Below are 19,925 nucleotides of genomic sequence, written 5' to 3'. Positions count from 1 at the left end.
TGAGCAGTTTACACAACAGAAAGTGCTCGCCATCCAATCGCTGAAAAATACAATTCTTGCAGAAATCTTAAAAAATATAAAAAGTTTTTTGATCCCAAATCACAGCATGGCTTTTTCTATGGTGTTGCTCAAGGTCTTGGTGTCTTAATGTGGTATTTTGGAGGGATTATTGATCATTTTTGGTTAAAAAAAATTGTTAAATTTAGCACCAAATCTGTGTAACAAATGGTATCAACCAAAAAATTGCTGCAACAACTTATGAGACATAATATAGCTTGGGGATGATTTCTATCATAATGTTCTAAACCCTTATACACACAGTGCTGAGCAGCATCTCAAATTAATCTTCAGGTTCTCAGCTTTCAGATGATGTACACCACTTCTATGTGACATCTACTGTTGACCTGCTATCTCCCCCTAAAGACCCCACGTACCCCCTTAAAAAAGACAAACAGGTCTATTGTGGGTCTCAGAGGGTTAAGAAAGCATATATAAAACAACGTGAAGTTGAAGACCCCATACTTCTTTATATACATCAGGAGCTCTCTGATCTGATCTCAATCAAACCAGACGTTCAATGACAGCTTTCAGTACTTCAACAGTTTTTAATATTTAGTTCTAGGGTTACATTTCAGTGAGTAGTAAAATAGTATTGAACTTACCTTCAGTCAGAGCTCCTTGAGAAGCTGCCCGTCTTCTTCTAGAAGCACATGTGAAGCCTCCGAATGGCTTCTGCTGCCATCTGCTGCCAACACACTGCAAAGTTTCCAGATGAACTCTAAACCCAGACACCCATTTGTGTTATTTCAGTCTTCTGCTACTGTACTTTATAGTGATGGTGGCAAAGGGATATAAACTAGTAATCGATATAGTATAATATAATATAATATAATATAACATAACATAATATAACATAATATAATATAATACAATATAAAATAATATAATATAATATAACATAATATAATGTAATATAATATAACATAATATAATGTAATATAATATAAAATAATATAACATAATATAATATAAAATAATATAATGTAAAATAATATATAATATAAAATAATATAATATAACATAATATAATATAAAATAATATAAAATAATATAATATAACATAACATACTATAATATAAATTAATATAATATAATATAATATAATATAATATATAATGTCTGTGGACTCACAAGGCCACTGAACTACTGCTCATTTCTATAAGCTGGCTGGAGTTTCACTATTGGAAGCAATACAATACTTGTAGAAATGTCTTAATTTGACAAATACAAACATATTTTTAAGAGATTAGAGGTGAAACAATTATTAAATTAATTGATTAGTCAATCAACATAAAATAGAGAAATAACTTTAATAGAGGAATAACTTATAACGTCATTTTTGAAGCAGAAATGCAAATAAATTGAAGATCTTTTGGAGTGTTGGTTGGACAAAACAAAACAACTGAACACTGCTGAGAAATCTTTCTTTTTTTTTCTGACATTTTATCATCCAAACGATCAATAGAAAAATAACAATCTGCAGATCAATCAATAATGAAAATAGTCGTTGGTTGCAGCCCTGTACTATGGAGGACGGAACCTGCCAAAATAAAAAATAAATGAATAAATATATTGATTCAATAAATATGTCATTAAATGTAGCAAAAATATTAAAATAAATGTAGCTATTAATTAATTCATTAATTGATAAAATTGGTTCTGATTTGCTTCTTTATCTTTGTATTAACTCTTATTTATTTTGGCAGCCTCCGTCCTCTACACTGTACGAAACCCTTTTCTTTCATTTAACAGAATGAGTCAAACTTCTCAATGCATCAGAGTTTAATGTCTCAACAAAAGCAGCTGAACACGAACCTTTGAGAAATAAAGCTGAAATAACAAACTATCTGATCGAAGAATATGTAAACGCGAAGATGAATCCGATCAGACATTCGATGCCAACTTTCGATACTCCAGATTCTGGAGGGTACTCGGGTTCGATACCCGACCCGGTGACCTCTGAGACGAACAATGACCAAATCATTTGGTATAAATAAATGTACTGTTATAGAACACAGGCTGTATTCGAAACCGCCTACTATGTACTACTGACAAACGCAGTATACAGTATACAGTATACAACAGTACACACTGTGTTCCTGAATAGTATGCAGTATGAAACGGTTAAAGCTTTGTATTTTTCAGTGTGCTAGACCAGACTTTAGCCTTTAAACCAGCTCTTAAAGCACTGGACAAAAACAAACAATCTCGTGATTGGCCGGCTGATGGGCGATTGTGGAGCTTTTCAATTCCAGAAAGGCAGATAAACACCTGTAGCATGTACCGTTCCAGCGCTTTGCATTGTGGGATACTGTAGGCGAGGTAGACTGGTCCGATGCATACTGTAGTTTTGCCTTTGTTCGCATACTACATGCTACATTTTGGCCAAATCAGTGCGTACTACTAGTATAGAATGAGGTTTCGGATACAGCCACAGACATATCTAAAGCATCCTGAACTTCCTGAAGCATCTATTTGCGCATCAACAGTTTCAGCGGCACCATAAAAGGGTTGAGGGGGGGGCAGAGTCCCATCTCGTCTGCGTCCCCCGGTTGGCCGGATGCGTTACTGCTCCCTGATGATTGTCTCTCAGCTGCATCTGGCTGTGGTTTCTTCCCTCCGCCGTCCGCGGCGTTCTGTTGCTGACCGTTTGTTCTGTTGCCGTCTCGACCGCTCGGTGTCTGATCACAGAGTCCATCCTTCAGCTCTTTAAACATTTCCCCCGCCGTCTTCGACGAGTCAGCGGTGGACGAGAGAAACTGGTACATCTGAAGACATGCAGAGGAGAGGCAGTCAGGTTGATGCATAGCTAAAGCTGCAATATAGCTTTGCAGGTTTGGTACGCACCAGGTCTGCACTGCTACTAGGGATGGCTAATGGCCTAAACTTGTTCCAAAGGAAAACATTTTTATCTCCAGTGATCAACTAACTAGTGCTCAGCAACTTGTACCTTAATCAGATGTTTGTGCAGTTTGTTGCAGTCCAGCAGGGGAAGTTCCTCTGGGAGAGACATCAGCAGGTCCAACACTATAGCGCTCTCTGGAGGATAATATTTTAAAAAATGGATGAAAACTGCAATTTGATATTACGATTCATTGTGATTTTTGTAAACTTTTTTAACACTATACCATGGGGGGAAAGTTAAATCATACACTTCTAGGGACTTTTACTTTGGAAAATATCTAAATTAATACATTAAAATATTTGATTTTCAGCATCAGAGATGTCCTGAAGTCAAATATATTAGTCATTATTTATTAAGACATTTCCCTCACAAATTAGTGGTGTTTTCTTTTTAATTTATACGGATATGACGTCACATTACTCAGACTACAACAATAAAAGCGGTAATTTCCTTCTACCTCTGCATAAACTCAAATGGAGCAAATATATTAATTAAGTCTTGTGTATTGAATGTGACTAAATTTGTTTAATATCTGCCATGACGTTAACATTAAAATACACTTTAAGATGACACCAAGCGGCGACTCACCCATGGGCGTGAGACGACACTCCTCGTTTGGCTGGTGGACGACACTCAGGTAGCGATAGATCCTCTCGAAGTCCACTACGCTCTTGACACCGAACAACCTGGGACTGTCTTTCGTGGCGTATTTGCCGGTGCGACCAAACTTAGCGTGAAATGCAGCAGCAGGGGTGGAGGGTGGGGGCGTGGGGCGGGCGAGGGAGGAGGCACCAGAGGACGCCGCAGTACTGGGGACTGGAGTTTTGCCGGCGGAGGCAGAGGAGGAGGAGGACGTGTGAGGGCCGGATGAAGTGGATTTTGATGTAGAGGTGGTGGTGGTGGTGGTGGGGGGTTTCTCTGAGGGCTGCTGGGTAGTCCGGATTAGAGAGCCACCAACACTCTGAGTCTTTACCACTGCCGCAGAGCCAGAACTGGGTACGACTCGTCCTGTAACTGGGGTCCCAGTCTGTGAGGCAGGTTGTGGAGATGAAGCAGGTGCATTGAGTGTTTCTGCTGCACCCGGCTGGCAGGAGGAGGCAGCAGACTGAGAGGAGGTGGTGGTGGTGGTGGTTAAGGTGGTGGTAGCAGGCGAAGTTCCGGCTGTGTGTGAAACCTGTTTCTGAGGTGGAGGGATGATTTTGCTGTTTGCCACTCTGACAACTTGTGATGGTGCTGGGAGTCTTTTGGCCGGACCCATGGTCGGTCCTGGAGTCTTGAGTACTACGATGGGACGGGCTGTGTTGATGCCCGGACCCTCAACTAAAGGGGGAAAAAATTGTACGTTGTAAAACCTATAATATGCTCTTTTATCACAGTAACATGGAGGAACGTAGCGATGCATCTGAGGGTCAGAGCCCATGTTTCAGGTGACATTTCATGTTGGAAAGTCAATAAATCGACCACAAAGAGACACCAAACAACTACAAAGAAACACAAAACAACTACAAAGAAACTCTAAACAACTACAAAGAAACTCTAAACAACTACGTACTGATATAAAATGACCACAAAGAGATGCAGATGGAAATGACTGACGGTTCGTACCTTTGACTGGTAAACGAGGCATTGGTCTGAAAGGGACAGTGCGACCAACAGGCCGGTCTTTGTCTGTGGGTGGTCTGTAGACCTGAGGAGGGTCACAGTTCCTCAGGGTGCGAGGCTCTGTGGACGACACGATCAGCATCTGAGAAACACAGGGAGATGAGAGAGATGAAAGATTTAAGGTGGTGTGAGCATGTAGATAGATACCCATCATCACATCACTGTCACAGTACTGTCCTGCAGTACCTGAGAGAAGGCAGAGGTAATGGGTTCCTCCAGGGTTCCAGCCATAGCAGAAGCCATGTGTCTCCACACCTCGATGGGCTTTCTGGCCTTCTTCTGCTCCCACCTCTTCTTCCTCAGCTTGTAGTTCGCCAATGAGATCACTTTGTCCTTCAGATAGTCCACAACAGAGGTGATCTAAAGCAGGGGGCAACAACCTTTACTATCAAAAGAGCAATTTTTTAGGCAAAATATAAATAAATAAATCTGTCTGGAGCCGCAAAACATTTGATCATTGTGATGAAAGTAAAACAGTTTATAGTCTAAGTATATAGTGTATAAGTCTAATGCAGTGAGAGCCAAAGAGCAAATGTACGACGGAGTATTATGGTCACATTGAGGAAAAAATCATCTGAGATTTCCAGAATAAAGTCATAACTTTACCAGAAAAAAGTCGTGATATAAACGGGAATAAAGTCATAACTTTATGAGAAATAAGTCGTTATATTACGAGAATAAAGTCATGACTTTACGAGAAAAAGTTGTTATATTACGAGAATAAAGTCATGACTTTACGAGAAAAAAAATCTTAATATTACGAGAATGAAGTCATAATTTAACGAAAAAAAAGTTGTAATGTTACGAGAATAAAGTCATAACTTTACGATAGTAAAATCTTAATATTACGAGAAAAAAGTCATAGCTTTACGAGAAAAAAAAAGTCGTAATATTACAAGAATAAAGTCATAACTTTACGAGAAAAAAGTCGTAATATTACGAGAATAAAGTCATAACTTTACGAGAAAAAAAGTCGTAATATTATGAGAAAAAAGTCATAACTTTACGAGAATGAAGTCATAATTTAACGAGAAAAAAAGTTGTAATGTTACGAGAATAAAGTCATAACTTTACGATAGTAAAATCTTAATATTACGAGAAAAAAGTCATAGCTTTACGAGAAAAAAAAAGTCGTAATATTACGAGAATAAAGTCATAACTTAATGAAAAAAAAGTTGTTTTTACGGGGTTACAGGGGGTCTTTAGGGGTTACCTCTGTAATGGACCGAGTAGGAAGGTGTTTCCTCAGGTAATTGTAGTCCAGGTCGTCCAGACCTCCTCTGGTGTACCTGCTGTGGGTCTTCAGAGCCTTCAGGAGGATCCTCTGCTCAACGCGAGGCCACTGACCGGACAGGTGACCTCGAGACGTCGCCGGGTCCGGGATCACGGTGCGGTCCGGTTTGGTTCGGTTACGAGGAGGCGGCTTCATCTCCACTCACGGTGCTATAATGATACAAACTAAACTAAACTAACACCAACGAGACTAGAAGACTGAGAGAAGAAGCTGCTACTGGATACAAACTAACATTAAATCGAATTTAGAATGTGAGCATCCTCTCAGAGACCGACGATCCGCCTGCGTTCTGGAACGACAACAATATGTCTTCCGTTGCGATATTTTCAGAATAAAAGCGTTATCTTGCAAATTCTCCCAAACTGAATTATTTTACAGGGCGGAAAACAACAAAATAATTAAGCAACATAATTAATTGTATTATTATCTTAGCGAAATATTGTTTACTATTAAAACTTAAATTGGCAAAAACTATTAGATTGTTTAGACCTTTCAAATTTATTCTAATTGTTTGTTTGTTTATTTAGTTTTTATTAATATTTTCCTTTCCTTACATTTTATTTGTTGTATAATTTATTTTATTTTTATATTATATTATATTTATAGTGTAAAATATATTTGCGGAATTGTAATGAAAAAAAAATAGAGTGTTCAAATATATTTGTTAAAGGTCTAGGTATCATCGGATGTTACGTTTTTTTTTCCTGGTTTGTTAACTTTTTCTTTAAATGGATTAACAATGAATAATTAATATTCATTTAATCTAAGATAAAAAAAAATAGAATAAGGAAATGGATAAAAATGGCATATTTTAAGATTAACTGTATAAACTTGTGTGCAAATGTTATTTATCACTTTTTAAACTCACTAACCTAGTAGAATTAAACAGTAAAACTCTATATAGGTTCCATAATTTATCGGTTGTAATCCCAGTTCAGAGCATCTAACCAACACACACACCTTTTTCCTTTAAAAAAAAATATGTATAACACATTTGCAAAAGAAGTGAACTTTCACACTAAGCTATCTCACTTTATTTTGAAGGCAGTAGGTCTAACTGCTTCCGGGTAGTGGAACTCAGTACGAATATTTCGCCCTGAACCTTTACTCGCAGGTATTGCTTACAGGCTGTGTATATAGCAGTATATGTTCTATGGCTAAATAGCATCTATAGTCAATTTGGACAGGCACAAAAAGCGGGATGACATTGTTGTATTTATAGCAACACAAAAATAAACCATAAAAAAACACTATTTCGCTACATTTTAACAAAAAATACACATGGCAGCGGCGGGATTCGAACCCGCGCCTCCGAAGAGACTGGAGCCTTAATCCAGCGCCTTAGACCGCTCGGCCACGCTACCGATGACAATAGATGGCAACAAATTATAAATATAAAGATTAATATTGGATGTATGTATAAAATATGTGATAGTTAATAATGAGATAATTAATAAATACATTTATTTATAGTAATGGATACACAGGAGCTATGCCCTTCTAGTTGGTTGAAATCTCTGGCTGAGTCTTTTTAAAATGTTATTTATAGAAATAATTAAGAAAACCTATTAAACAGCAGGTGTAAATGTATAAAGTCACATGATCAGAAGTCATTATCCAGATAACATACCCAGATACAGATACATCTGTGTATGTGTGCTTTTTATACATGCAAGCATTTCTGTTAATTGGTGCCAGCAGCTACTGCATGTTTCTTATTAGTATATAAATGAATGAGCATGCATGCTTCATGTCTACTAGTGAGAATTTATATGCTTTATGTCTGATCAGCTTTGTGGTTTTGTGTGCATCAGCATGCATGCATACATATGTCTAATGTGTGCACTTTTGTGTGTGTGTGAGTGTGTGCGTGTGTTTGGGTGCTCTGCAGTGGCTGCATGATGATGTTGGTGGTGGATGAGTCACCCAGTCTTCACCACGTGATATCATGAATCACTGCACCTCTCCATGGGCAGAGCTGCAACCATCAACCACTCTCTCCACTCCTCCCTTATCTCATCCCTCACTCCCTCACTCCCTGCCTCTGCCCAGCCCTGGGCTACTTTTTTCCTCACCCTGTCATCTGGCACGCTTTGCCATTTTTTTTCTCCTCTCTTTATTCTTACCTGCAACCTTTCATTTCATTTTTATTTCAGCACAGCTTTAAACTCATTTCAACCTCATGTCTCAGAAATCATGTCTTTTTGTTTCTGTGCATCTCTGTCACAGAGTCAATTTACACATCCCTGAGGTTGAATTACTGAACCCTCACTCTGTGGAAGTCCTTGTCAGTAGTTTTTGGTGTTTCTCAAACCTTTTTTTTTTGGGTTACTGGTCTGTGTGGGTGTTAGCGCATCCCTGCAGCCCACAATCACCATCTCCTCTGATCTAACCTCTAATCACCCTGCTTAACACCCCCACCTCTGAAGCAGCACGACGTATCAAAGCAAGCCAAATCCCCGTCTTCTGCTCCCTCCCACCTTTAATTACTGTCTCTGCTGTAAATCGGCCCGAAGGACTACACAGGGGATTATCATTCTTAACCCCTAGATGTGATTCATTTATAAAAAGGAGAAAATTCAGAATGCACCATCATTGAGGCAGTTATTGGCTTCAATCTGGTGACAGTTGTAGCATGTTTGTTCATTTAAAGCTGCCAGATTCGACTGTTATCAGGCCATTAAATAGGCGTTATCAGTTGCTATAAGCACCATAGATGTGGGTCATTAGGGGCCTACTACACCTACGATGTTATAAAAGTGAAAGTGAAACATAAAAGCAACACGTTCTAACATGTAAAACTGAACGAAACGTCACGTTTTGAACACAAACGAAAATGATTCTTTAGGTTTAGGCAACGGAACTACAACTTCATCAGGTTTAGGCAACAAAACTACAACTTCTTTAGGTTTAGGCAATAAAACTACAACTTCTTTAGGTTTACCACTTCTTTAGGTTTAGGCAACAAAACTACAACTTCTTTAGGTTTACCACTTCTTTAGGTTTAGGCAACAAAACTACAACTTCTTTAGGTTTAGGCAATAAAACTACAACTTCTTTAGGTTTAGGCAACAAAACTACAACTTCTTTAGGTTTACCACTTCTTTCGATTTAGGCAATAAAACTACAACTTCTTTAGGTTTAGGCAACAACACTTCAACTTCTTTAGGTTTATGCAACAAAACTACAACGTCGTTAGGTTTAGGCAATAAAATTAAAACTTCTTTAGGTTTAGGCAACTACTGACCCACATCTATGGGGCTTATAGCGACTGATAACGCCTATTTAATAGCCTGATAACAGTCTAATCGGCTGAATATGAATCAATATTCTGTTACTGTAATGCCTATTTCTTGCCTCAAATGTTTTCAGAAACATCTTGTAGTGTACTGTTTAGCTGTAAAATGAGAAATATGAGAAATATCTCCGCTCCGTACAGTATCAGTAGTATATCCATCCATCCATCCATCCTTGACTGTAAAAAATATGAACACCCGGTTCAGTGAGACGGCTACCTGGGACCTTTGCTGTCTCCTCTCACACTCACATACAAATTCTCTCTGTCCACAATGAAGCATTTTTGTAATAAAAATAGTTGACTTTATTGTTTCTTCATGTGTAGCAAAAGTAGTCATTGACATGCGCATATTTACATTCCAGCAAACGCATGTTTATTACGATGGTTACAACATCAGGTACATCTAGAAAGACCATGGACAACACTCGCCGCATACATGACTAAAACGATGTTTGTTTTTAAGGTACACTGACGTCATTGTTTCTGTCATCTTTAGTTTTTTTTTATGCTTTTTTAATTGATGCTTGTACGTCTTCAAAGAAGCAAATTTTTAGGTGCAAGTATACATAAACGTGCAGACACTGTACCCACTGGTCTGTTGCGTCCATTATTTTTTCCCTTTTAAATCTGCAACTTCTTTCTTAATATCATAAAAAAACAACAAATCATTAAAAATTACATTACAAAAAGTTTTTACTCCCATCTCCTCTTTTCAGTTCACTCTCTTTTTTTTTGACTTAATGGCCATCGTGTTGACACTCCTCTTCAGTATGAGATTGTCGATGCCATGATTCTGTTTTGGCCCGGCAACAACGATGTTGAGATGTTGCTCATCCCTTAGCAACAGATGACCACAAAGGTCAACAATACAGACGAACCAAAGAGCAACATCCGCTCTTGTTCCCAGTGACGTATTTGAAAGAGAGATAAACGGGGAGAACGGGGAAGTGTTTATTGATTACTGATTATCAGTAGCCATTTAGAAGGAAATCTCAACAGTACAATCCTTTTTTTTTGCACGTTAAAAAACATTTTTTTTACAATCATTTTTATAACACTGCCATCCAATCCAAGCAATGAAAAATCCCTTCTTCATCATCCTGTTGTGAATTAAACTACCTGAATATGAGCGAACTGATTAACCATCTCCAGTGGAATCAGCTCCAGAGAATCATTTGCATTATCCCATCTGTGTCCATTAAAAAAAGTGATTATCTCATGGATAATATCAAATGGTACAAAAGAAGAAGAAGAAGAAAATAAAGCGTAATGACAGGGATGTCACAGTGACATGTAAGGCAGCCGATTTCAGCTCAGAGTTCGGAAACAACTTCCCACCTACAGATGTATAAAATGTAGGCTATATGATCGATGGTTGTGCAACATTTAGATAACAATCAAAATAAACTTTTGAGTTGATAATGATCAATGAAAAAATAAATAATGGCACTAAATGGTCTTCATTGAGCTGAAGGGAACTTTGGGGCACTTTGGGGTGCTGTAACGAGGGTATCTTTAAAGGTCCCATATTATGCTCATTTTCAGGATCATACTTGTATTTTGTGTTTTTACTAGAACATGTTTACATGCTGTAATGTTAAAAAAAAACTTTATTTTCCTCATACTGTCTACCTGAATATATCTGTATTTACCCTCTGTCTTAAACGCTCCGTTTTAGCGCATTTCGACGGAATTGCGACGAAATTGCAACAGAATTGCGTTGCTAGGCAACAGCTTGGGTCCATGTGTACTTCCTGTCAGCTTGATGTCATTCACATACACTGCAACCAGGAAATAAACTGGGGCACATTTAGAATGTTTACGTTTAAATCTGTGTAAATTGTCTAAATATTGTATATTTGTGACATCACAAATGGACAGAAATCCTAACGGCTTGTTTCAAACGCACAATTTCTGAATACGGGCTGTGTGTATTTCTCTGTATATTGAGCACTTCGATACTTTCACAGTATTTATATAGCACTAAACTGCAGACAGGGTTAGGGATCCAGAAAGTATTCAACACATTTGGTGATATAGAATAAAAATATAGAATAGCACCAGCCTTACCCTTTAAAATGTGTTTAGTAAAAGAGCAGTATATGCCTCCACCACTGCATTCTCCTCTGAAGGCGTCAAAAGGAATGCCATATAGAGTTTGGCCAGGGTTTGGCACCATAGCAACAAGGTAATTGAAGTTATGCAAAAGGGTGAGTCATCCGAGCCATTATAGTGGTGTTAGTGTGGCTTCCACAGCCCCTTTTGTATGAAATAGGCTTTTTCTTTTTTGGTGCATTATATTTCATTACAAAGAGCTTCTTCGGTGTGAGGGTATGTGTGAGTATATACGTAACGAGGAGGTTGCTGCTCTGCTGAAATGTGTTTTGCTGCATTTTTATACAAATAACACACACAAAAACAAAATGATACATTTGCATAAAAATGTATTCATTTTTAAAGATATGAGATAGTGAATGGCTTTCGTCAGGAGGCCATTGCAAGATTATGTTATGGTTTTGATTTCATCTCTAAGAGATGATAGGTGTTGATACGCTGTGTGGCCAAAAGTATATAGACACTCTGGGTCTGGGTATGTTTTTCCTCTTTAGTTCCAGTGAAGGGAAATTTTATAGCTCCTGCATACAATGATATTTTTGATAATAGTGAGATTCCTGTTTCAACATGACAATGTCCCCATCATAGAATAATAATAGGAGTAGAACGGACATATTGTTTGACTAGTACAAAAGAAAATGATTGTTGTTAGTTGTTATGGTGACAACAGAACACACATCAGAGAAGAACTCGGATCGGTACTCAGTATCGGCGAGTACCCAAATGTAAGTACTTGTACTTGTACTTGGTCTGAAAAAAAGTGGTATCGGTGCATCCCTATACTCAATAAGTGTAGTATTGTTCAACATAAACACTATCTTTTCGGATGCACTGAGCAGTTAATTTACGTTGCCTTGCCGGGTTAGAGATGTGTAACCATCTTTTTGGGCCCAATGGCATCGCGTGACGGACACGGAAGTTGTAGTACCGCCGTTTGACCACTAAGAAAATTGGCATCAACGACCAGCGCTCTTCCTGGGGGCTTGGCTACAACAGTCAATGGCAACGGTAGGCTACATTGATTTAAATGGGAACGTCCATTCTACTCCTATTCTATTTCTATGGTCCCCATACACAAAGTCAGCTCAATGTAGAATTGGTTTTCCCAGTTGAGTGTGGAAGAACTTGACTAACCTGTGCTCCCTGAACTCACCACATCCAACACCTGTGGGATGAACTGGAACAACATGAGTGTTGGACTAATGCTTGTGTCTACAGGAATGTCTGGCGTCCACATACTTTTGGCCATTTAGTGTAGGTAATTTCATAAAGATTAATGTCTATGAAATATATATTTTTTAATTTTCCTGCCTGAGATAATTACACAAATGTTCTCCTTTGTGTTTAGACAGTAAAATTCCATCAGCTATCAAACATTTCCCAGCATCCATCACTGCCTATCCGACTCTCTGAAAACATTTTCTTTTTAAAGGTACAGGTAAACAACATATGTAAGCGTCCTCCTTTGTTGGCATTGTAAAATGTCCAAATGGAGAATGTTGTCATGCCGGGAGTTTGGATGAAAAGTTCTAGCATGATACAAATCTTTGCCGCGTCATGCTTTCCAACAGACCACATTCATCCCCTCCTTCCCAAAGAGGAGGCGTGTAGAGGTGTATCTTCTCTTTCATCTTTCTACCAAAGTTATCCAGATTACCTCTGGTAAAGAAAAAAGTCCTCCTTAATGTCCGTGTCCAAATCACAACCAAATTAGGAGAAAGGAACTTGTTACATATGTAATACAAAACCAAATACCAGCAAAATAAAATCATAAAGAAATCTATCTCTCCTCGTTTCCATTCCCCCTATTCTCGCTCTCCTCTCATCCCCCTTTCAGTCCAACAGTGGTCTCTTCATGAGTATCTGCTGTATGTATTTCTCCAGATCATCGCGGTTGCTGTTGTCTGGCTGCTTTCCATAATAATCTTCATTTCTCGTCGCTGCAGGTGCCGCCGGGGCGGAGTAGTAAAACTTCTGTCGAGGAGGGATCGCGGGCATTCGGGGAGGTGAACGTGGTTTGGGGATGGGCACCGGCTGATACCGGTAGCTGGGGTAGTAAGGCCTCTGCCGGAGGCCCACAGGGGGAGTTCTCAGCCGAGGCTGGACCCAGCTGTGGTAGCGGCGATTGGGAGGGAAGGAGTAGGCGTCATCCATGGAGTTTCCCAGGTAGTTGTTGAGGGCGAGAGCAGGTTTGGGGACGTAGTAACGGGGTTTGGGTCTGGGGGGAGGAGGATAATAGATGGGGTAGTAGTCTGGGTACTGCTTCCTCTGGTAGTAGGATGGGTATGTGTAAGGGTACATAGGGTAACCATTCCAAACAGGTTTGGGCGATTTGAGCCAGAAGTCCTGTTTCATTGACAGAGGCTTCTGAGGTTTGGGCCAACGATTTTGATTGGCCTTCAGAGGCTTTGCGGGTTTGCTCCAGAGATCTTGCGATTTTGTTTGCGATTGCTCCTGCAACCACGTCTTGAGGAGATTGACAGCCGGAGAGGGTTGCTTAGAGGAGACGGGGAAGCTGTTTTGATTGGTGGGAATCTGCGGAGCCGAGAAATCGTTGTTTGACGAGAACGAAGAAGACAGCGGAGTCGGGGGTCGCTGCCAACGAGACGCCATCTCAGGCGGCATGTCTTTCTTCTTCTTCTTTTCCACGTCGCTGATGATGTCCACTACGTCGTCAGCGGGGAGGTGGAGCTTGTTGGAGATCTCGATCAGCTTGTCGATGGTCTGGGGATCGATATCGTCCTCCTCCGTCACTTCCTGTTCCTCGTCGGACCTCTTGTCCTCCGCGGCGTTGGACAGAGACGAGCCGTACTTCTTGTTCCCATTGTTCTGTTTGACCATGTAGCGCAGCAGCATGTCTGAGGCGATGTCGGCCAACTTCTCCTCCTCCATCTTGGCTCTCTGCGCCTCGGCCGCCTGCCTCCTCATCTCCTCTTGCTCTGCTTTAGCCCGAACCTCCTCTTCCTCGGGACTCAACACCTCCTCGTCTTCCTCTTCCTCCTCCTCCTCTGGTTCGTCATCTTCCATCACCTCCTGCTCTGCCGGAAGCTGCGACTGTGTTGCAGCGTTACCGCCAGCATAATTATTGTCCGCAAAGTCGTCCATGAAATTGCCTCCCCTGAATGTTGGGAAGTTCATGCCCTTCTGTGTCTCCTCTTGCCATTTCAGTTTCTTTTTTGACATGGCGAGGTCGTTGCCTTTGTTCATTGGTATGATGTCGTTGTAGCTGCTGTACCCTCTGCTCTCTCTCTGGTTTTGTTCTGAATCTCCCTCCCTCTTCGTGGCTGTGTTCAAACGAGGAAACTCCTTCATCATGGTCTCGAGGTTCTTTAGCTCCTCGGGGCTGAGCTGCTCCTCCTCCTCGTTGCTGCCCTGCTGGGGTGGCGCACCCTGCCCGTTCTCCCCTCTTCCATCTAGACTAGCGGGCTGCTGCTCTGCTTGGACCTGGACCATCTGACTTGTGGTACGACTGGTCACCTTTTCTGTCATCTTCTCCTCTTCCTCATGAGCTTTCTTCCTCTCCTCTTCCTCCTGTCTTTCCCGCTCCTTCCCCTGTGCGGCCATCAGTAGCTCTAACTCCTGTCGTCCATCTCTGTCTCTGTCTGCTCCCTCCATCGTTCTCACTTCTCTGTAAGCTTCTTCTTTTTTGACCTCCCCAATCTCAGCCTTCATTTCTTCTTCTTCCATCCCATCGCGCTCCCCTCCCTTCCTTCTTTTCTCTGACTGCGAGTGATTCAGTGCCTCCAGTAAAACTGCCGCTAGCGTTTTGGGATCTACGTCTTTAAAGAGCTCCTCTTCTTCCTCCTCTGCCTCTTCTTTCGGTATCGATCGTCTCTCCTCGTCCCTTCCACGAGGAGCATCTCTGTGTGGGTTATCAACATCTCCAGGGGTGTTAATGGGGTTGGGGTTGGACGGATGGAGGAAGGAAGCCCCCGTCAGGAGGACCAGGAGGGTAAGGGCACTTGAGGCATCGTGGTACCCAATCATGGTCACTCAGAACAGGGTCCGCTGTGAGTGGCGAGGGGGATCAGAAATGCCTGGAGGAGAGAGAAAAACACAGAAACACATATTCAGTTTCAAGAACTTTCAAGAAAAATTCTTGCAGAGAATCACAGCACAGAATCTCAGAAATGTCGCCGTTATTAGACGTATTCTCATATGATATCTTACGAAAAGTTATTCCTCCGTTTTCTTTCATTCTCCTACGAATGTCCAACAACACGTGTTAATATTCACCCGTTACATGCATATAGCCTTTTCAAATAAACTTGGTTAAGTTAAGGAAAAGATTGTGGTTTGGGTGTGAAATTTTCCAGCATCTAGCTGTGAGGTTGCAGTTTGCAACCAACTGAAGCACCGTTCCTCTAAGTACGGAAGTTACGTTACAAATAAATCAACGTCGACTTCTGGTTTCGCACGGGACATGGACAGCGGTCTCCTGGCTGAAAATCTTGTGTTTTTGGATTTGGCGGCATCTAGCGGTGAGGTTGCAGATTGCAACCAACTGAAGCACTGTTCTTTCAAGTACGGAAGTTACGTGACAAATAAGTAAACATTGACTTCTGGTTTCGAACAGCGGTCTCCTGGGTGAAAGTCCGGTGTTTTGGATTTGGCGGCATCTAGAGGTGAGGTTGCAGATTGCAACCAACTGAAGCACTGTTCCTTTAAGTACGGAAGTTACGTGACAAATAAGTCAACGTTGACTTCTGGTTTCGAACAGCGGTCTCCTGGGTTAAAGTCTGGTGTTTTGGGATTTGGTGGCATCTAGTGGGGAGGTTGCAGATTGCAACCAAGTGAAGCACTGTTCCTTTAAGTTTGGAAGTTATATGACATATAAGTCAACGGTGACATCTGGTTTCGAACAGCGGTATCCTGGGCGAAAGTCTGGTGTTTGAGGATTTGGCGGCATCTAGTGGTGAGGTTGCAGATTGCCACCAAGTGAAGCACTGTTCCACCAAGTGAAGCACTGTTTAAGTACGAAAGTTACGTGACAAATAAGTCAACGTTGACTTCTGGTTTCGCACAGGACATGAACAGCGGTCTGCGGTTGAAAGTCTGGTGTATTTGAATTTGGCGGCATCTAACGGTGAGGTTGCACATTGCAACCAAGTGAAGCACTGTTCCTTTAAGTTCGGAAGTTACGTGACAAAATAAAATAAACCCACATTTTAACCCCATATTCCTTAACTTTAACTTTAAATTTCACGTGTTTTTTTGTAGATACCCACACCTGATTAACTGCATCAGGTGTGTTCAGCCAATGAAGAGCTGGAAGGCATGCAGCAGTATATGTAGATCTCTCCAGGACGCATGCAGGAACCACTGCGCCACTGCAACATGAGAGCACTATTTTTGCTGATAGAGTAATATTACTGATTTCAGTTCAGCAGCTCCTGGTGCGCTTTGGGAAAGGAAAGGGGGGGGGGGGGGCAACAAGTGCAGTGACGTTGACTTGCACACGTGTATTGCCATTCCTTCCTTTCAAAATGGCAACAACGCCTACATACTTGTCTGCTCTCCAGTCTGCGTAAAGTGCATCACAGCGTGGTGCGCTCCAGGGGTTGCTTGCATCATCGCCATAATAATAATAATAATAAGCTGCTCTTCTCTTGGTGGCACCGCGCCACACTGTTTGCTGCAGTTACTTTTATATATATATATATATATGTATATATATATTTTTATTTTTTTTATTTTTTTACAGTAGCCTAAAAGTAACTGCCCATTTGGTCTGTTGTTGGCACATTTTTTTTTCCATCACAGATAAAACTTGTTGCCTCAGAATCAGTTTTATTACTATTTTAGAGAAAAGACGCTATAATACTGCAGATATATATAAATATAAAATATATAAATATAAATATATATAAAAATAAATATATATATAAATAAATATATATATATTAATAAATATAAAAATAAATAAATATATATATATATAAATAAATATATATATCTGCAGTATTATAGCGTCTTTTCTCTAAAAGTAATAAAACTGATACTGAGGCAACAAGTTTTATCTGTGATGGAAAAAAAAATGTGCCAACAACAGACCAAATGGGCAGGTTGAGGTTGTTCTGCATGTTCTGCAGTGGAAACAGTGGAAGGTGGCTGCAGGCTGTGCGTGATGCGTGATGTGGAAAACACGCAGCTTAATGATTGATGATGGATTTTATCGCATCCTCCATATGAGGCAAACATCTGTTTAACATCTGCATATATATATATTTATATATAGGCTTCATTGCCCTGAGCAGGTCACATACCAATCAGCAAAGAGGATTAATAAAAGAACCAAGAAAAAAATAAAACCAGCCACCTCCAGACGTGTGTCAACATGAGTAACCTCCTTCACACAGCAGCCTACACACACACACACACACACGCACACACACACAAACACATCATGGACGTCAGCAGACATTTTAGACACGACAATAAAGAGCTGCTGTCTCTGTCTCTTGGGTGTTTCAGCATCACCTGGATGCACCACAGAGGAGGAACCATTCAGAGCAGCTCTCCATTTGTCAATCTGGTTATTTTTGGCAGAGCGAGTCATGGTGATGGTGGCTGCTGGAGATGACGATAATAGTGATGATGGTGATGATGATGATGATGATGAGGAGGAGAAGGAGGACAATACAGCCACCTCCGTGTTGACCATAAAAACAAAGAAATATGGGCATGTCCAAGTAACAACACAGCTCCTAAATCAGCTCAAAACAATGCAGTGTCATTTAAAAAAAAAAAAGCGCTCATATTATTATAATAAATTATTGATTGAAATGTGTTATTGAATTGATCAATACATATATTATGTGTTCTATATGACTAAAAGGGGATTTTAATGTTTTTGTTTTTTTAATTCAACTATCAAACATTCTCCAACCCAACAAACACCCGAAATGTATTAATTTATTTAATTGAAAAATTAAAACCTCTCCGAAGCTTGTACAGAGTGCAGATCATGCAAAAAATAAATAAATAAAATAAAAATAAATAAACAAATTAAAAATTAAATTTAAAAATATATATAAATAAATATATATTATACAGTATACAGTATACAGTATACAGTATATATACAGTATATATATATTATTTTATTTTATTTTTTGCGGATCTGCACTCTGCACAAGCTTCGGAGAGGTTTTCATAAAGTAAATAAATAAAAACAAATAAAATAAAAATAAATAAAAAATTAAATAAATACAATTAAAAAAATATATACAATATATATATATATATATATATATATATATATATATTATTGTATTTGATTTTTATTCGATTTTTTGATCTGCACTTTGCACAAGCTTCAGAGAGGTTTTCATAAAGTAAATAAATAAAATAAAAAAAATTAAAAATTCAGTCAGTTTCAATCAGTTTTTTTTTTCTTTTCCAGTAGAGTAAAGTAAAGTAAAGCCGAACTTACTTGCAGTTCAGTGGGAGATTCCAGCTTCCCCTCCTCCTCACGTCACACTCACAGCTGCTGGAAGTCCCTGCTGTCATGCACAGAGTCTGCAGCCTGCACACCTTTAATAATGTTGTTGTTTTTATTATTATTATGTTGTTATGTTAAAGTGTCGCTCTTCTGCTCCTCTGTCTGGTTTCAGGACCACGGACAGCGACGCTGCTCTTATACCTCCATCCTCCACCACCACGTGACTCATGCGTCAAGCAGGTCCCCATTGACGTCACCAGACTGGGTTTCATTCATAAGATTCCTCTGCCCTCCTCCTCCCTGTTTGATGGAGCCAATTAGCTGCAGTGCTGGAGCTGCTGAATGAACAGAAGCTGGTGAATGAATTCGCAGTTTATGGAGCTCCTCGTCGTCTCTGCAGGGCCGGGGGGGCCATGCAGCCTCTCTTGGGGAAACACTACACGTGTTATTTATGAAGCATAAGCACCTATACACATGCATTGAATGGTGCAGCCGATTAGACTGTTGTCAGGCTATTGAATAGGCGTTATCGGTTGCTGTAAGCACCATAGATGTGGGACAATAGGGGCCTGCTCCAGCCCCCCACGTCTGTAACACAATTTTTTTTGTTGAGGTGAATCAACTTCCCAGTATAGTATAGAAGCGAAAGTCAGGCGCTGCAGTATAGACGGCATGAAATGCATTACGGTTGGAGGTTGGGATGGACACAAAACAGAGGATTTTCACCGAGGACACTGGAATTGTATCCCGTGTTCATAGTTAGTTTAACCCAAAACACAATTATTTTCCGGAAATTTAAGTTTTTTTTTTTTTTTTGCCTAAACCTAAAGAAGTTTTTAGTTTTGTTGCCTAATCCTAGAGAAGTTGTATTTTTTTGAGTAAACCTAAAGAAACTGTAATTTTATTGCGTAAACCTAAAGTTGTAGTTTTGTTCCGTAAACCTAAAGAAGTTGTAGTTTTATTGCGTAAACCTAAAGAAGTTATAGTTTTATTGCGTAAACCTAAATAAGTTGTAGTTTTGTTCCGTAAACCTAAAGAAGTTGTAGTTTTATTGCATAAACCTAAAGAAGTTGTAGTTTTATTGCGTAAACCTAAATAAGTTGTAGTTTTGTTGCTTAAACCTAAAGAAGTTGTAGTTTTGTGCCTA

General features: G+C 39.9%; 2 protein-coding genes and 1 non-coding gene across 3 annotated transcripts; all 3 read right to left on the bottom strand.

Moving 5' to 3' along the window:
• Positions 1-1,351: 1,351 nt before the first annotated feature.
• snapc2 (small nuclear RNA activating complex, polypeptide 2) lies at positions 1,352-6,223 on the bottom strand. Its single transcript, XM_074624261.1, has 6 exons — positions 5,841-6,223; positions 4,814-4,987; positions 4,571-4,709; positions 3,554-4,285; positions 3,011-3,099; positions 1,352-2,828 (listed from the first exon to the last, which is right to left on the bottom strand). The coding sequence occupies exons 1-6, from the start codon at positions 6,054-6,056 to the stop codon at positions 2,532-2,534; spliced, it is 1,647 nt and encodes a 548-aa protein (XP_074480362.1). The 5' UTR covers positions 6,057-6,223; the 3' UTR covers positions 1,352-2,531.
• A 980-nt stretch (positions 6,224-7,203) lies between these two features.
• On the bottom strand, positions 7,204-7,285 carry trnal-aag (transfer RNA leucine (anticodon AAG)). The gene has a single exon. It is a non-coding gene; the product is annotated as a tRNA-Leu (tRNA).
• Positions 7,286-11,209: 3,924 nt separating this feature from the next.
• On the bottom strand, positions 11,210-18,965 carry vgf (VGF nerve growth factor inducible). The gene is made up of 2 exons (XM_074623882.1): positions 18,770-18,965; positions 11,210-15,371 (listed from the first exon to the last, which is right to left on the bottom strand). The coding sequence occupies exon 2, from the start codon at positions 15,319-15,321 to the stop codon at positions 13,168-13,170; it is 2,154 nt and encodes a 717-aa protein (XP_074479983.1). The 5' UTR covers positions 15,322-15,371; positions 18,770-18,965; the 3' UTR covers positions 11,210-13,167.
• Positions 18,966-19,925: the final 960 nt, after the last annotated feature.

The sequence above is a fragment of the Sebastes fasciatus genome, chromosome 22, assembly GCF_043250625.1.
Source record: "Sebastes fasciatus isolate fSebFas1 chromosome 22, fSebFas1.pri, whole genome shotgun sequence".
Taxonomy (NCBI): domain Eukaryota; kingdom Metazoa; phylum Chordata; class Actinopteri; order Perciformes; family Sebastidae; genus Sebastes; species Sebastes fasciatus.
This window is presented reverse-complemented; position numbering and strand designations above follow the sequence as displayed.

Excerpts from the sequence above, each read along its gene's own strand:
- snapc2 (XM_074624261.1), bottom strand. The coding sequence starts at position 6,056 with ATGAAGCCGCCTCCTCGTAACCGAACCAAACCGGACCGCACCGTGATC. Across the intron at positions 4,710-4,813 it reads TTACCTCTGCCTTCTCTCAG|ATGCTGATCGTGTCGTCCAC; the intron begins GTACTGCAGGAC and ends TGTGTTTCTCAG. Across the intron at positions 2,829-3,010 it reads TGCACAAACATCTGATTAAG|ATGTACCAGTTTCTCTCGTC; the intron begins GTACAAGTTGCT and ends GCATGTCTTCAG.
- vgf (XM_074623882.1), bottom strand. The coding sequence starts at position 15,321 with ATGATTGGGTACCACGATGCCTCAAGTGCCCTTACCCTCCTGGTCCTC.